Source organism: Phascolarctos cinereus, unplaced genomic scaffold, assembly GCF_003287225.1.
Source record: "Phascolarctos cinereus isolate Bilbo 61053 unplaced genomic scaffold, phaCin_HiC Scaffold_726;HRSCAF=1367, whole genome shotgun sequence".
Lineage (NCBI taxonomy): Eukaryota > Metazoa > Chordata > Mammalia > Diprotodontia > Phascolarctidae > Phascolarctos > Phascolarctos cinereus.
In genome coordinates, this window is record NW_027556098.1 from 403,844,120 (window position 1) to 403,859,732 (window position 15,613).

General features: G+C 44.9%; 1 protein-coding gene across 4 annotated transcripts in view; it reads left to right on the forward strand.

Annotated features, from left to right (window-relative positions):
• The window catches only part of CFAP74 (cilia and flagella associated protein 74), a 125,354-nt gene that overhangs the window by 100,197 nt on the left and 9,544 nt on the right, over window positions 1–15,613 (forward strand). For all 4 annotated transcript variants that reach the window (XM_020975933.2, XM_020975941.1, XM_020975948.2 and 1 more), the window contains 6 exons: window positions 4,965–5,098; window positions 7,351–7,485; window positions 8,360–8,469; window positions 8,746–8,801; window positions 9,787–9,906; window positions 10,863–11,018. In XM_020975933.2, coding sequence (XP_020831592.1) covers window positions 4,965–5,098; window positions 7,351–7,485; window positions 8,360–8,469; window positions 8,746–8,801; window positions 9,787–9,906; window positions 10,863–11,018 — 711 coding nt within the window. The remainder of the gene's footprint in view (window positions 1–4,964; window positions 5,099–7,350; window positions 7,486–8,359; window positions 8,470–8,745; window positions 8,802–9,786; window positions 9,907–10,862; window positions 11,019–15,613) is intronic.

Here is a 15,613-nt window from a genome sequence, read left to right on the forward strand (position 1 = left end):
TGTTGCTGTTTGTGTCCCCAGGGCTTAGCAGAGTGCCTGTAAATGCTCTATCTAAAGGAGAGAAGGAGGGAAGGAAGGAAGAGAAGGAGGGAAGGAAGGAAGGAAGGAAGGAAGGAAGGAAGGAAGGAAGGAAGGAAGGAAGGAAGGAAGGAAGGAAGGAAGGAAGGAAGGAAGGAAGGAAGGAGGGAAAGAGGGAAGGAAGGAGGGAAAGAGGGAAGGAAGGAAGGAAGGGAGGAAGGAAGGAAGGAAGGGAGGGAGGAAGGAAGGAAGGGAGGGAGGAAGGAAGGAAGGAAGGAAGGAAGGAAGGAAGGAAGGAAGGAAGGAAGGAAGGAAGGAAGGAAGGAAGGGAGGGAGGGAGGGAGGGAGGGAGGGAGGGAGGGAGGAAGGGAGGGAGGGAGGAAGGGAGGAAGGGAGGAAGGGAGGAAGGGAGGGAGGGAGGGAGGGAGGGAGGGAGGGAGGGAGGGAGGAAGGAAGGAAGGAAGGAAGGAAGGAAGGAAGGAAGGAAGGAAAGAAAAAAAAACCTTGCTGCTTGAATTAACTCAGAGTGTAATATCTGAGTTAGCCACCAGGGAGCACTCCACCAAGCTGTTTCTCCCAATCTGGGGCTGGGCCTGTCTCCGCAACCATTTTTTTAAATACACTACAATATCCCACTGGACACTAGGGGGCACCCAGGTCCTCAGCAAGGCTCACAAGCTGAGGCTTCTTTGCAGCTCTTCCAGTCTAGAGGATGAAATGAAATACTCGATTATAGAAATCCCTTTCCTTGTATTTTGCCTGTGCCCCTACTCCCTGTCTTCTTGAATCACTTCCTCAGATACCCAGAGATTTAGGCTTAGTAGGTTATTGCATGTGGCACAGAAGAAGTAAAATTGGCCACTACCTGACCATGGTGGTGCCATAGTGCATAGAGCACCAGGCTTGGAATCAGGAAGACCTAAGTTCAAATCCGGCCTCTGACAATTCCTAGCTGTGTGACCCTTAAGTCACTTAACCCCTGTTTGCCTCAGTTCCTCATCTATAAAATGGGGACACTCTGGAGAAGGTAATGGCAAACCACTCCCAATGTCTTTGCAAAGAAAATCCCATGGACAAGTACAAGAGGGTCACGAAGAGTGGAACATGACTTAACAACAGCAAACATCATTCACTATCTCTCCTCCTGTTTCCCTCCCTATTTCTAGAAGGATTTTTAGAGTCTCTGCTATCTGATCCCCTCTGAACCCTACACACACACATGCACGCGCACACACACACATGCACGCGCACACACACACACACACACACACACACACACACACAAAGTAGGGTCTGAGGGGGCTAAAGGAAAGGTCCAAGCAAGATACTCCAGGATAATTTGAGGAAGAGAAAATCACTTTCATCTAAGGGAATTAGAGAAGGTTTCCCAGGGGAAGGGGACATCTGAGCCCAGCCTTAAAGGAAGAGGGAGATTCTTAAACCCAGGGATAAAGAGGGAAGATATTTCAAGTATGAGCCATGTCCCACCAAAATGCAAGGAGACTGCATGTCAAGTTTGCAGACTAGCTAGAAGTCCAATTTTGCTGCTGTCAATATAGTATTCAATATAATAAGGCAGGAAAATTACCAGGTTATGGAAAGCCCTGAATGCCAGGCTAAGAATTTTTTAAATTTAAGCTTTAGGCAATAGGAAGCCACTGAAAACTTTATCTAAATCATTTATTCAGTTCCTACTGTGTGCCAGGTACTGGAAATAACAAAGAAAAAAAAAAAGAAGTCCTTACTCTCAAGGAGTTTACTTTCTTCTTTTTTTAAGGAGGTTATTTTCAATAGGGTAAAACACATTAAAAAAATTACAAAGTATGTATAAGTATATACAAAGTATACAGGTCAATACAAAGGAATTGGGAGATGAGGGCACCAGCAGACCTCAAGGGAGAGGTGGCTGTTGACCTGAACTTTGAAAGGGATTAGAGGATCTGGTGTAGCATCCCTTCTAGGGTATGTCTCCTTTCTCTCTTCACACCTCTCTTCCCCTGCTCTCCCTCCTCCCTCTTTCTCTCACTCTCTCCTTCTTCCTCTCTCTCTTTCTTTCTTTCTTCCTCTCTCTTTTTCTCTCTGTCTCTCTCTCTTTCTCTCTCTCCCTTTCCCCCCTCTCTGACTCTGTGTCTCTATCTCTCTCTGTCTCCGTGTCTCTGTGTGTATCTCTTTCTCTTTCCCCCCTCTTCCTCTCCCTCCTCCTCCTTTTCTCTCTCTCTCTTCCCCGTCCCTGATGAATATGGCCTCTTCTTCTGCTAAGAGGGTTGTTCTGCTTCAAGACCCCATGGCTGATGGAGTCAAGGAAGGAAGAGAAATCCATCCTATTGACTGTCTGTAGGGCTGGCAAGCTTCACTTTTTAAAGGCTACCAGGATCATAGCCAGCCAATGACGACCCTTCCAATTCCATTAGGAAAATGCTCAAGGCTTTGCAAGGGTGTAATATGTATATGTCTTTGCATTTCATTTAAAACTTTAACTCTTACTTTCTGTGATTACCATCAAATGATCTGGTGAAAGTAAAGATAACTCTCCCCCTCCTCTACCCCCATTATACTAAGAGACATTGGTCTGGAAGGAATGACTGCATAGGGCACAGACGATGCAAAGGTGCAGAGGAAGGAGATGGAATGGTGTTTGTGAGGCACAGAAAGAGCAGTTTGGCTAAAATATGAAGTGCGTAAGTGGGAGTCATCTGTAACAAGCCTGCAGCAGAGCCGGATTTCCAGGGGCTTTAAATGCCCACCGGAAGAGTTTTTGATCCTTGAGGCAAGGGGCAGCCATCAGAACTTTGAGAGCCTGGGAATTAGATAGGGGAGACCCTGATGAAAGAATATCGTTTTGGCAACTGTGCAGAATAGGTTGGTGAGGAGACAGACTTGAGGCAGAGAGGCAAATTAGGAGGCTATCATAACAGTCCAGACAAGAAACAATGTGGACCTGAATTAGGGAGATGGGCACATAAATGGAGAGAAGACAAATCCAACAGATGTTGCAGAGACAAAATTGACAAGACTTCAGAACTAATTAGAAATCAGGGGGCAGCGAGGTGGCGCAGTGGATACAGCACTGGCCCTGAAGGCGGGACGACCTGAGTTCAAATTCAGCTTCAGACCAAACATTTGACACTTACTAGCTGTGTGACCCTAGGCACATCACCTAACCCCAATTGCCTAATAAATAAAAAAAAATTTAAAAATAATTAGAAATTGGGGACTGGGGAGAGGGAAGAATCAATGATCACTCCAAGTTTGGGAACCCAGGTGCTTAAAAACAGGAGGAGTACCATTGGCAGAAAGGGGAAGTGAGGAATAGAGACAGATTAAGGGGAGAGAAAGGAGGAAATGATGATTTCTGTTTTGAGCACAAGTTTAAGGAGGCAATATTAGAAATAGCCAATTGGTAATTGATGACCTGGGACTGTGGCTGGGAGACAGCTTTGGCCCAGTATTGAGATCCAGGAAGTCATCCATCTAGAAATGAATCCAGGTGCAGCTAGGTGGCTCAGTGGATAGAGCACCGGCCCTGGATTCAGGAGGTCCTGATTTCAAACCAGCCTCAGGCACATAACACTTACTAGCTGTGTGACCCTGGGCAAGTCACTTAACCCCATTGCAACTGAAAAAAAAAATAGAGACGAATCCACATTACCATTGGCCTTCTTTGTTTGCAAACCCTGGGTAAATAATCACATATTTCAAGTGAGTGGAATGGGAAGTGAAGGAGTTTCCCTGGATAGGGAATATTTTACACACACTGCCTGCCTTGAACCCACTTATTTTTGAATGTCCTGGTGGAATCAGCGCGAAAAGGCACCACAGATTTAGCTGCTGGGAACCAGGCCAGCTGTGTGTGATTCATCTTTGTACCTTGTTCAAGAGATAACAAGCATCCCTTGAGTAATTCTCACGAACAGGGGCTGTCCTGGGCAGGTTTCTCCCGGTACATCTGGGTTCCCAGTCAGGGTCATTTTAAAGAGAAGGAAGAGCTTCAGGGCTCATTAGCAATCTAAGTGTTTGTTGGTGCTGGGCAGCTTTTTAATGTGTGATTGCAATGGGTGGTTCTTATTGACTTAGAAGTGTAAGCAAGCAAAGAACCAAACTGGAGGGAGCCCTAGGAGTATAAGGCCAGAGACACATCACATTTATGAGTTCTTTATTGTTGCTAATTGACAGCAGCTACACGGCATGGTGGATAGCGTGCCAGGCCTCAAGTCAGGAAGTCCTGAGTTCAAATCCAGCCTTAGTCACTTCCTAGCTGTGTGACACCTGGGCAAGTCACTTAACCCTGTTGGCCTCAGTTTCCTCATCTGTAAAATGAGCTTGAAAAGGAAATAGCAAAACCCCTCTAGTATCTCTGCCAAGAAAACCCCCAAAGGGTTAAAAAGAGTCAAAAACAACTGAACAACAACTTGTTAATTTTTTTTTCTAGCCCAGACATCTAACAGATAAGCATTCTACAGGATCCCAACCAGTAAGACTTCTGGGTATAAATATTTAATGTCTTTGCAATTTAAAAGGCTAATTGATCATTGTATATGTCAGCCTGGAATGCTGACTGGCCCATTTGTGTCAGGACTTCTGGATTTGGGGACTTTTTTTTAAACTTTTTTTTTTTAGGCAATTCGGGTTCGGTGACTTGCCCAGGATCACACAACTAGTAGGTGTTTGGGGTCAGATTCCAACTGGGGTCCTCCCGACTCGAGGGCCAATGCTCGACCTAGCTGCCCTGGAGTTAGGGACTTGGGAGAGACCCTCTGGAAAGCTGGTGGAGCCTCTGTGTTAAGTGGCTCCATCTTCCTGTGTAGGACTGCACTGGCTTCCAACCTCCCCCTCTCAATCCCTTGCCTTTCACTGTCAAAACCCTTTTCCATCTGTTCTTCCTCTAACGACAAAGAGAAGACAGCCTGAAGAGATGAGCTTTTCCTCATTGTTTTATCTGCTTGTAGTCTAAAAAGGAAGCATCCTCGAAGAAAGGGTCGAGAATGATGTTTACTGCTTCCCTGAAGGCAGCCGTCCGGTGGCTCAAACCCCGCTCTCCTCACAAAAAGGAACGCCGGAAACAGCAGAAAATAACAATGGAGTAAGTTCCCATATGGTGTGGGTTCCATTTAATTCAACAGATGTTTATTCAGCCGATGTTAGAGCAAGGCATTGCTAGTGCTATGGCAACAGACAGAAGATTGAGCCAACCATTCTTTCCCTCTCCAATCACAGCTGGGCTCCCACTTTGGGTGTTTTGAGAAAAGACCATCCATGCCTATTAGTAAACTAAGCACTCATCGGTGACCTCGTAGTGTATGACGGTGATGACTGGTTCCCATTGGCTTAGCGGAGGAAGAAGCAAATTGGGCTCTTTATACTAATATATAGCTACTAATTATGCTATAGTTTTTCATTCTTCAAGCTCAGAAAGAGATCGCCTTTCATCAAAAGTTGTTTATAAAGCTCTCAGTTCATAGTATGCCGGGATTTTGAGTTGGAAGTGTCCTCACAGGTTCAGAGGATATGAGATTTAGAGGTGGGTGGGATTTTGGAAATCCCAGAGTCCAACCTTCTCGTTTTACACATAGGGAAACTGAAGATCAGAAATGTGAAGTGGCTTGCTCAGAGTCACCCAGCTAATAAGCGTCTGAGACAGGATTTGAACCCCAGTATCCCTGACTCCACATCTAGCACCCCAGCCAATGATATCAGCATGTTTTCTGCCATAGCCAATTCTACACTGGAGAAAGAATGCTAAGGAACTTAAGTGACTCTGGAACTGAAAGAATGCTTTAGGGAGGAGGGCAATGAAAAATTCCCCTGGGAATATTGTAGTAGAATGTGGTAGACTCAGGATTGGATTTCATATACCCAACATCTACTGAAGTTTATCAGTGGTGCACACTCCGAGAGTGAATGGCATCATACACTCATGTGTCAGTCATCTGGCTTTCAGCTTCCCTTGCCCAGTTGTTAGGGTGTATCCTTCCCATAGCTAAAAAAGATTCTATTGAAATGTCCAGGGAAGAGCTTCAGCTCAGGAGAGATGCTAGCGCTGGATATATAGACCAAAGAACCATCTGCACTGAGATGATACAAGTTGTTATTTTATTGTTATTTTGTTATTAGTTATCTTATTGTTATTTTGTTTATGAACCCTTTATGGATGATCGTTTATTTCAGATGTGGTCTCCAAAAGGTAGTGTGAGCCTTTGAACCCAAAGGGAGAACAAGAGCTGAAATTCGATGCCACATCACTGCTCACTCCCTCTCTGCCCTTTTTCATGGGCCAAGTTATTAATAAGGGAGACAGAGAGTGAAGTGACATTATGTCCAGTTTTGGCCTCCACAAAACCCTTGGCTAAAAGGCTCAAACTGATTTTCTGGAAAAGCTTGGGAAACTGGGAAGGGTATGAAAAACTAAAAGTTACTGGTGACAGGAGAAGATAATGTCTTTGGCCACTTCCCAAAGAAACCACCTGACCAGAGAACCTCCTTATCTATATCTACACTGGCCAGCTCAACTGGTCATAGGCAGATGGTTGTTTCTCCAAACAACACAGCCCCTGAAATATTGATTGGTTGACACCTAGCTAGCGATCAAGAAGAAAAGCCCCCGGGACGGAGCTGTCCTATTTCATTGAGAAGCTATGGCCAAGACAACCCGGCAACGACGACGACGCAAGTTAAAGAATAGTAACTGAAGTGTAAATATCTTGCCAGGACCCTTGAAGTCATCCTCAACTCTTCCCTTTTTCCTCACCCTCCTCTATCCAGTCAGTTCCCAAATCTTTCCAATTTTTCTTGCACAACATCTTTCTCTCCACTCAATCAACCCCCTAGTTCAACCCCTCACATCTCCCACCTGGACTATCATAGTAGTCTAATTATTCTTCAGTCTTCACTCTCTCCCCTATGCAATGCATGCTCTACACAGCTACCAAAACTCATTTTCCTTAGGTCCAATCATGGCATTCCCCTGCCCAGAAATCTCCAAAGACTCCTTATTGTTTCCAGCGGACAACCTTCTAAATAGTCATTACAAACTAATAGATTCCTCACCCCCCACCCCTGCCAAACAGTTTGTGATCAATTTGGTTGGAATAATAGATCATCTCTGTTTTCCCACACCCCTCTCCCTACCTCCTTTCCCTCCATCATGACCATGAACTCTTGGCATGAGCATTAATAAAGGGATGCCACAACCTCTGTTCTTTCTCTTGTCGTGAGCACCAGAGTCAATGAAGATAAACAAAGTGCCCATCCCCTGCCAGGTTCCAGTGTTGATCACCCTGGGCCAGGGGCTCTCTGCTGTGGACTGCCTTAAGTGCCTGGATTGTTTTGTTCTAGTTCAGAAGAATACCTGATTGCAAAAGCCACCTTGACTAGGAATTTCCAAGAAGAGTTTCATAAATATGTGATACCATGTGTCATTGCCAGTGGAGACATTAAAGAGAAGAAAGAAACGGTGCCGATGAATTTCAGGTAGGAAATCCTGCCTCTGCAACTCGGGTTGCCAAAGAAATGCTGAAGGGCTGGCAGAAAACAATCAGGTGGAAAATGCTCCAAATCCTTTCTGATTTTTCTTGTGTGGTCCCTTACTCCAAGGGTGGTCACGATTGCCCTGCTAATTTCCAAGAGATCTAATGGGGGAAGATCAGTTGCCCATTCATACAGGGCATGAGAAACTCTGTCCAAAAGAGGGTTTGGTCTTCTGGGCTTCATGAGAGTGTAACTTCTCAGTGCTAGGATCCTGCTTCTCCTACCTTTAGCATCCCACCTCCAAATGAACTGATCCTAGAAATGAGTTGTTGCTCCCCCAGGGGTCTGGCTAATCTAAGGCCACTCAGCCCCTTGGCTTCTTTGCCTTGCAACTAGGAGGGAAGAGACAGTGACTCCAGTTCTGCTCCCAACGACCCTCACTTTTCCCATTGATCAGCCTCTTCTTTCCATCCTAAATTCCCCACCCCTTCTCTAAGCACAGGTCTCTAAACCATATCTGTATTCCCCAGTGTCTAACCCTGATTCCTAACAGAAAACTTCATTGTAAGTGTGCTGTTTCTTCTCCTGGGTAAAATTTTGTTCTTCCTCCCCTCCCCACCCCTCTCCTCCCCTCCCCTCCCCTCCCCTCTCCTCTCCTCTTCTCTCCTCCCCTCTCCTCCCTTCCCCTCCCCTTCCCTCCCCTCCCCTCCCCTCCCCTCTCCTCCCCTCCCCTCCCCTTCCCTCCCCTTCCCTCCCCTCCCCTCTCCTCTCCTCTTCTCTCCTCCCCTCCCCTTCCCTCCCCTCCCCTCCCCTCCCCTCTCCTCTTCTCCCCTCCCCTTCCCTCTCCTCTCCTCTCCCCCCACTGCCAACTTCATAGCCCTTATAACACACTGTACCTGGAATTATATTGTCCAACGGTGGCTCCCTCTATCGTGGTTACTTCGGACAACGGGAAAACCGTGTTCAACTTTGGAGACGTTGCAGTTGGTAAGATCTGATGCTGGCACTCTCGCTTCCTTATGACCTTCCTTATGACCCCCCCTTTCCCTCTCCCCACCCTCCCCAACCTGTGCCCCCCAACACATCATTTGCACTGACAAATGTATAGTCCCTCTTCGTGTTGAACTTTGCTAACCGCTCCCAATGGCAGATGGTGGGCACTTAGCAAATTCTGGCTGACTTGACTTGGCCCACAGGTTCCATACTCCCCAGACCTCAGGCAGCGACCACAGTGTTTAATTTTTGGTTGTTTGTTTGTTTCAGGGCACCGCGGGATCAAAAAGATCACAATAGAGAATGTGTGCCCGGAATACCTAGACGTATCCTTCAGAGGACTCCTGCTTGAGTGTTCCCAACACAGTCCAGCAGCTGAACTGCCTTGTTTATCTGTTTAAGAAAGGGATTTTATATCAGGCTTTTTGGGGAGTAGATTCAAGCCCTTCCTCTGCTACTTAACTACCCATGTGACTAGGGAAGTCCCTCAGCTTCTCCACATCTGTTTTTATCTCTGTCAAGCGAGAGGGCTGACCTCTGAGATCGCTTCCTGCCCTAAATCTAGGCTCCTATGACCTACCTTTCCTCAGCTGTGACCTTTTTTTTTTCTTCTAAAGCATTAAGCCACAAGAAGCCTGTGGACCTGTGAGGAATTGGAGGTGTCCAGTATTCGCTCTTTTTCATCCTTGGGCTAAGGCCCCTAAGGTGGTGGCAATAAAGTGCTGGACCTGGAGTCAGGAAGACCCAAGTTCAAATCCAGCCTCATATAATTACTAGCTGTGGCTGTCCCTTAACCTCGGTCTGCCTCAGTTTCCTCAACTGTAAAATGAGGATAATAACAGTACCTACCTCTCAGGGTTGTTGTGAGGATCAAATGAGGTGATATTTATAAAAGTGTTTAGTAGAGTAACTGGCACATAGCAGGCCCTTTATAAACGCTTATCCACCCTTCAGTTTCCTCATCTGTAAAATTCAAAAATAACACCTACCTCTCAGAGATGTTGTAAGGAACATGAAATAATATTTGTAAAAGTGCTTAGCACAGTGACTGGCACACAGTAGGTGCTATATAAATGTTTATTCCCCCCGCCCCCACCCTTAATTTCTTCATCTGAAAAAGGGGGCAATGATAGCACTTACCTCCCAGGGTTGTGGTGGAGATAAAACGAAATAACACATAAAGCACTTCATGAGCCTTAAAGCTCTATATGAATGCCCACTGCTATCCTCACCCTCCTCATTATCATTATTACTATTATTATTGTTATTATTATTATTATTACTATGGCTCCTTGACTAGTCTGTCCCCAGTTGCAGTTTTCTATTCTGAATCCCTATGGCCCCTTTATACTGCTATCACCTTGCTGTGGTCTTCAGTCTAAAGAGAGCAAAAACATTGCCGTATCATTCTCTCCCCGAGAGAGTAACATGGTAAGCTCTTATGGTCAAGGGACAGATTCACAAGTCTGTATTCAGATGAAGTCTTGGCACTCACATCTCATTCGGAAGTAAAAAGAAAGATCAGGCAATAAGACAGCTGGCCCTTTGGTGGGGAAGAGGACACACCCCCATTTTGCTGGAAGATTGCAGTCTGGTCCTTTTTCAGGGAGAAAAGAGTAAATGCTTAATGAATTCATACTGTGACCTTTTGATTGGTTTACCCAACTGGCCTCTAAAAATCCCATGCTCCTGCTGCCAGGGGAGACATATGGGCCAGTCCAGCAAGGAAGGTTTTGTTAAAATCCCAGAAACTAGAGGAAATCTATGGACCTACAAGAAGTAGACCGTGGGTTTCCTCTCATACCATATCCATTGCTCAGGTTAGGTTTTTATGGGAAAATCTCTTCTTGTAGCACTGGCCCCAGGTCATTTCTGCTAAGCTTCTGCATCTAGAGATGGGGACCTGGGGCAGGGGCTGATATGAGAACCCTAGCCAGAATAGTAGCATAGCAGCTGAGGACTTTGTTGATCTATGTGGTCTCTCCTCCCCTTCTTTCCTCCCCTAAGGAATATTCTGTGGATTAATTAGCATTGATGGCTCATCACTGAATTACTCTCATCCCTCTGGATGATGTCTCCCCATCGTATGTAGCCAGGGCATTCTGACTTGATGGACCAGATTCCTATTACACTTCAAATGAGAGAGTTGGGCTGAATGAGCTCAGTGGGTGCTCCCAGCACTGACACCATATTATTTGATGACTGAAAAGAATTTGAGACAAACTGTTTTCTTTTAAACTTTCTTTAGATTTATTTTCATTTCAAACTTAAGATTCCAAAATTTAAAACTGGAAGCAATCTTAGCTCTTACCTGAGCCAGTGCCTTCCTTTTGCTCTGCACATACCTTCTCTGCCTACTAATATCCCTCTCCCTTTTTTTTTTTTAGTTCTTAGAAACTCTGGATATCATGACAAAGAGAGGTACGCTCACCCTGACCATGATGGGCAAAGGAGTGGCATCCACAATTACCTGCTCCATCGAAGGAGATGTCCTGAATATGGGATATGTCATTGTTGGAGAAAGTGCCACATCGGCATTTAAAGTAAGTTAACTCTCCCTCCATTACTTTGAATTCCCTCTGAATTGTAAGCCTCTTTAGGGTCAGCCATAGTCCATTCAATCTACGTAAGTCTTCAGAAGATGCCAGCCAATAAATCTGAACATTTATTGATCCTATCCTCAGGACTTGGACTCACTCTAGAGCCCAGGTTATAGGAATTACTACATCAAAAAAAAAAAAAACCAAACCCGAGAGTGGTCTTTAGTATTCCCAAAAATTTACGCTCTCAACGCAGGGTTCTTAACGGTTTCTTGGGGGCAAGGGGTCATGGACCTCTTGGACAGTCTGGTGAAACTTACAGATCCTGTCACAGAATAATCTTTTCAAATGCATAAAACACATGGAATTCCAAAGGAAGCCAATTGTATTGAAATATAGTGATCAATATACACATATATATGTATATTTTTTTTAAAGAAGGTCATGGACCTCATATGAGATGACCAGCAGCTTCCCAATCACTGTTCTAGAGCAAAAACACAGAAAGCTATATAAGATGACCAGAGAGTAGCCAAGACGGTAATATATTGGGGTAGCTAGGGGGCACAATGGATAGAGCACTGGTCCTGGAGTCAGGAGGACCTGAGTTCAAATCTAGCCTCAGACACACAACACTCACTAGCTGTGTGACTCTAGGCAAGTCACATAACCCCAATTGCCTCATTAAAAAAAAAAGATGGCAATATAAAACATTTTTACAAACCAATGCTGGAGTGTTGGGTTTCCTGCTGTAGAGAGAAGAGAGAAGAGCTTTCAGGAAGGAGATAGACCTGGCCTCTGCTATCTGGGATCTTTCATCGATGCCTGGAAGTGCCAACTTCTTCTTCTCCATCTTCCCATCCTTCAAGACCCAGCTGTCTCACCTCCACCAGGAAGCCTTTTCTGATGAACAAATGAAAAATCATTTATTAAGCTTTCTTTTGAATTGCTATTTGCTAATACATACAATACAAATAGAAAAAAAAACACTTCTTACTCCCAAGGAGCTTCCACTCTAATTGGAGGAGACAACACATAGAGGAGGTTGACCTTCAGGACAAGCAGCATGACAATGCAGAGAAGGACTAAGTGTTCAGAACCAGGGTGACTGGGTGGGCCCAGAGGTCCTTAAGGTGCATAGCCAGGTCAGATCGCAGTCTTTGTGGGTCTGGAGGAGGTCATGGCAGAATAGATGCTAAGAACTGGTAGTCTTCTATCTCACCAGAAGAGGGAGGTAGCTAGTTACTCCCAGCTTATCCAAGTGGTGGGTTGTGCCATATTGCTTTTTCTATGACGGGGAGTGGGGAGGGAAAAGAAACCCCAGAATAATCTCTTCCTCCGCTACATCATTTACTTTAGTACCCTTTAATTTTGGTACTTGTACGAAACAAGAAATTCAGTTCAACAAACAATTCTAGTCACTGAGGATTTGAATATACAAACACAAAAAAGGAAAGTCCCTGCCCTCAAGAGGGAAAGACCAGGCACAAGCATGCGCGCGCGCGCGCGCGCACACACACAGACACACACACACACACACACACACACACACCCCTCTATCTACTTACATACATACATGTCTGTATATATACATATACCCACACATATACATATACATACACATAACTCCAGGTAATTTAAGACCCAAGAAGGCTTTCCTTAGGGGATGATCCCTGCGCTGAACCTCAAAGGAAGCTGAAGATTCTCACAGGCAGAGGAGAGGAGAGGAGAGAGCAGGCATTCCCAAGATGGAGGGAAGCTTGTGTGAATGCTCAGAAATAGGAGATGGAATTCCAAATTCAGAAATCAGCAGGTCAGTCAATTTGGCTGGAATATAGGAGCATTGAACATGAACAGGAGAAAGAGAAGACTAGAAAAGAAAAAAAAGGGGGTAGAGCCAGATTGTTCAGGGCCTTCAATGCCAGACTAGTTTACATTGCATCTGAGAGGAAATAGGGAACCATTGAAGATTTTTGAGAATGGGAATGATGTGGTCAGACATGTGCCTTCAGTAGATTATTTTGGCAACTGTATGGGGCAGCTAGGTGGTACAGTGGACAGAGTTCCAGGCCTGGAGTCAGGAAGATTCATCTTCCTGAGTTCAATCAAATCTGGTCTCAGACACTCACTATCTGTGTGACCTTGGGCAAATCATTTAGCCCTGTTTGCCTCAGTTTTCTTATCTTTAAAATGACCTAGAGAAGGAAATGGCAAACCACCCTGGTATCTTTGCCAAGAAAACCCCAAGTGGGGTCATGGAAAGTCAGAAACAACTGAAAAACGACTGAACAACATCATGGGCAAGAAATGTCAAGAGAATTGACTACAAACAGAAATCAGGAGGCTATTCCAATAGTCCAGGCAAGGACTTAAAAGGTTCTGGACTAGGATGGTGGCCACGTCAGTGGAGAGAAGGGAAGGGGCTCAAGACTTGTCGCGGAGAGAGTATCAACAGAACATGGCAACAGGCAACTAGATATGTGAAGAAATGGAGAGGCAAGGCTGACTCTGTTGTCATAAACCTAGTGCCTGCAACAGGAAAAGAGAAGCCTAGAGAAGGGTCAAGTATATGGAAAATGAGGAATTCTGGGGGCGGAGCGAAGATAGCAGAGTGAAAGCAGTGACTTGCTTAAGCTTTCCCCCAAACCCCTCCAAAAACTCATAAAAAATGGCTCTAAACAAATTCTGAAGCAGCAGAACCCACAAAAAGACAGAGTGAAACAGATTTCCAGCCCAAGACAACCTGGATGATTGATCAGAAAGGTGAATCGCGAAGGGCTGGGAGTGCAGCGCAGCGTGGGAGTGCAGGCCACAGCAAACCTGGAGCAGGCCTCCGAGGACTGAATCAGGGGCAGCTGTGGAGGTTTCCAGACTTCTCAACCCACTAACGCCAAAGACAACTTAGAAGGTCAGTGGGAAAAGTCTGTTTCTGTTGGTGCTGAGAAAGGAAGGCGGGGTCTCAGCTTCATTCACCCAAGAGCGTGGTCCTGGAGGGGGCAGCTGCTTCCTGAGCTTCCAGCCCACAGACTAAGGGGGAATCCAGTGGCTGATCAGGGAGGGATTGCAGGGATCTCTTTGCCAGTGCGGAGGCAGGAATCTCTTGCTTTGCTCATGTGTGGATCTGGGTCACAGTTCTGGGTGGCGGTGCTGGGGTGAGGAGGAACTCTGGAAGTGGTGGAGCTTGTAGTGGCTGTGGAGAGGAACCCCTCCTCACAGTTACAAGACAGAAAGGAATACATGTAGTCACAGGCCAGGAAAGGAGTAAACACCTCGCCCCTTTCATACCACCTTGCAAGAACTGAAAATTTAGAGGTCCCTACAAGTATCTCTGAAAACAGACAGTACATTCTCCACATTGGAAGCCGACTCTTACCTTAACAAAGAGTTTAAAACTCAAGTAATTGGCCAGGATCATGAGCAAGCAGCGCAAAAAGAGTCAGACTATATTATCTTACTTTGGTGACAAAGAAGATCAAAATATACAACCAGAAGAAGACAACAAAGGCAAAGCTCCTACATCCAAAGCCTCCAAGAAAAATATGAATCAGTCCCAGGCCTTGGAAGAGCTCAAAAGGGATTTTGAGAAGCAAGTAAGGGAAGTAGAGGAAAAACTGGAAGAGAAATGAGAGTGATGCAAGAAAATCATGAAAAACAAGTCAACAGCTCGCTAAAGGAGACCCAAAAAAATACTGAAGAAAATAACACCTTAAAAAATAGCCTAACCCAAATGGCAAAAGAGGTCCAAAAAGCCAATGAGGAGAAAAATGCCCTAAAAAGAAAAATTGGCCAAATGGAAAAGGAAGTCCAAAAGATTACTGAAGAAAATACTTCCTTAAAAATTAGAATAGAGCAATTGGAAGCTAGTGACTTTATGAGAAATCAAGACACTGTAAAACAAATCCAAAAGAATGAAAAATTAGAAAACAATGTGAAATATCTCATTGGAAAAACAACTGACCTGGAAAATAGATCCAGGAGAGAGAATTTAAAAATTATTGGACTATCTGAAAGCCATGATCAAAAAAAGAGCCTAGACATCATCTTTCAAGAAATTATCAAGGAAAACTGCCCTGATATTAGAACCAGAGGGCAAAATAGAAATTGAAAGAATCCACAGATCTCCTCCTGAAAGAGATCCCCAAAGGAAAACTCCTAGGAATATTGTAGCCAAATTCCAGAGTTCCCAGGTCAAGGAGAAAATATTACAAGCTGCCAGAAGGAAACAATTCAAGTACTGTGGAAACACAATCAGGATAACACAAGATTTAGCAGCTTCTACATTAAAGGACCACGGGGCATGGAATATAATATTCCAGAGGGCAAAGGAGATAGGATTACAACCAAGAATCACCTACCCAGCAAAACTGAGTATAATCCTTCAGGGGAAAAATGGTCATTCAGTGAAATAGAGGACTTTCAAGCATTCCTGATGAAAAGACCAGAGCTGAATAGAAAATTTGACTTTCAAATACAGGACTCAAGTGGAACATGAAGAGGTAAACAGGAAAGAGAAATCATAAGAGACTTATTAAGATTGAACTGTTTACATTCCTGCATGGAAAGATGATATTTATAACTCATGAGACCTTTGTCAGTAT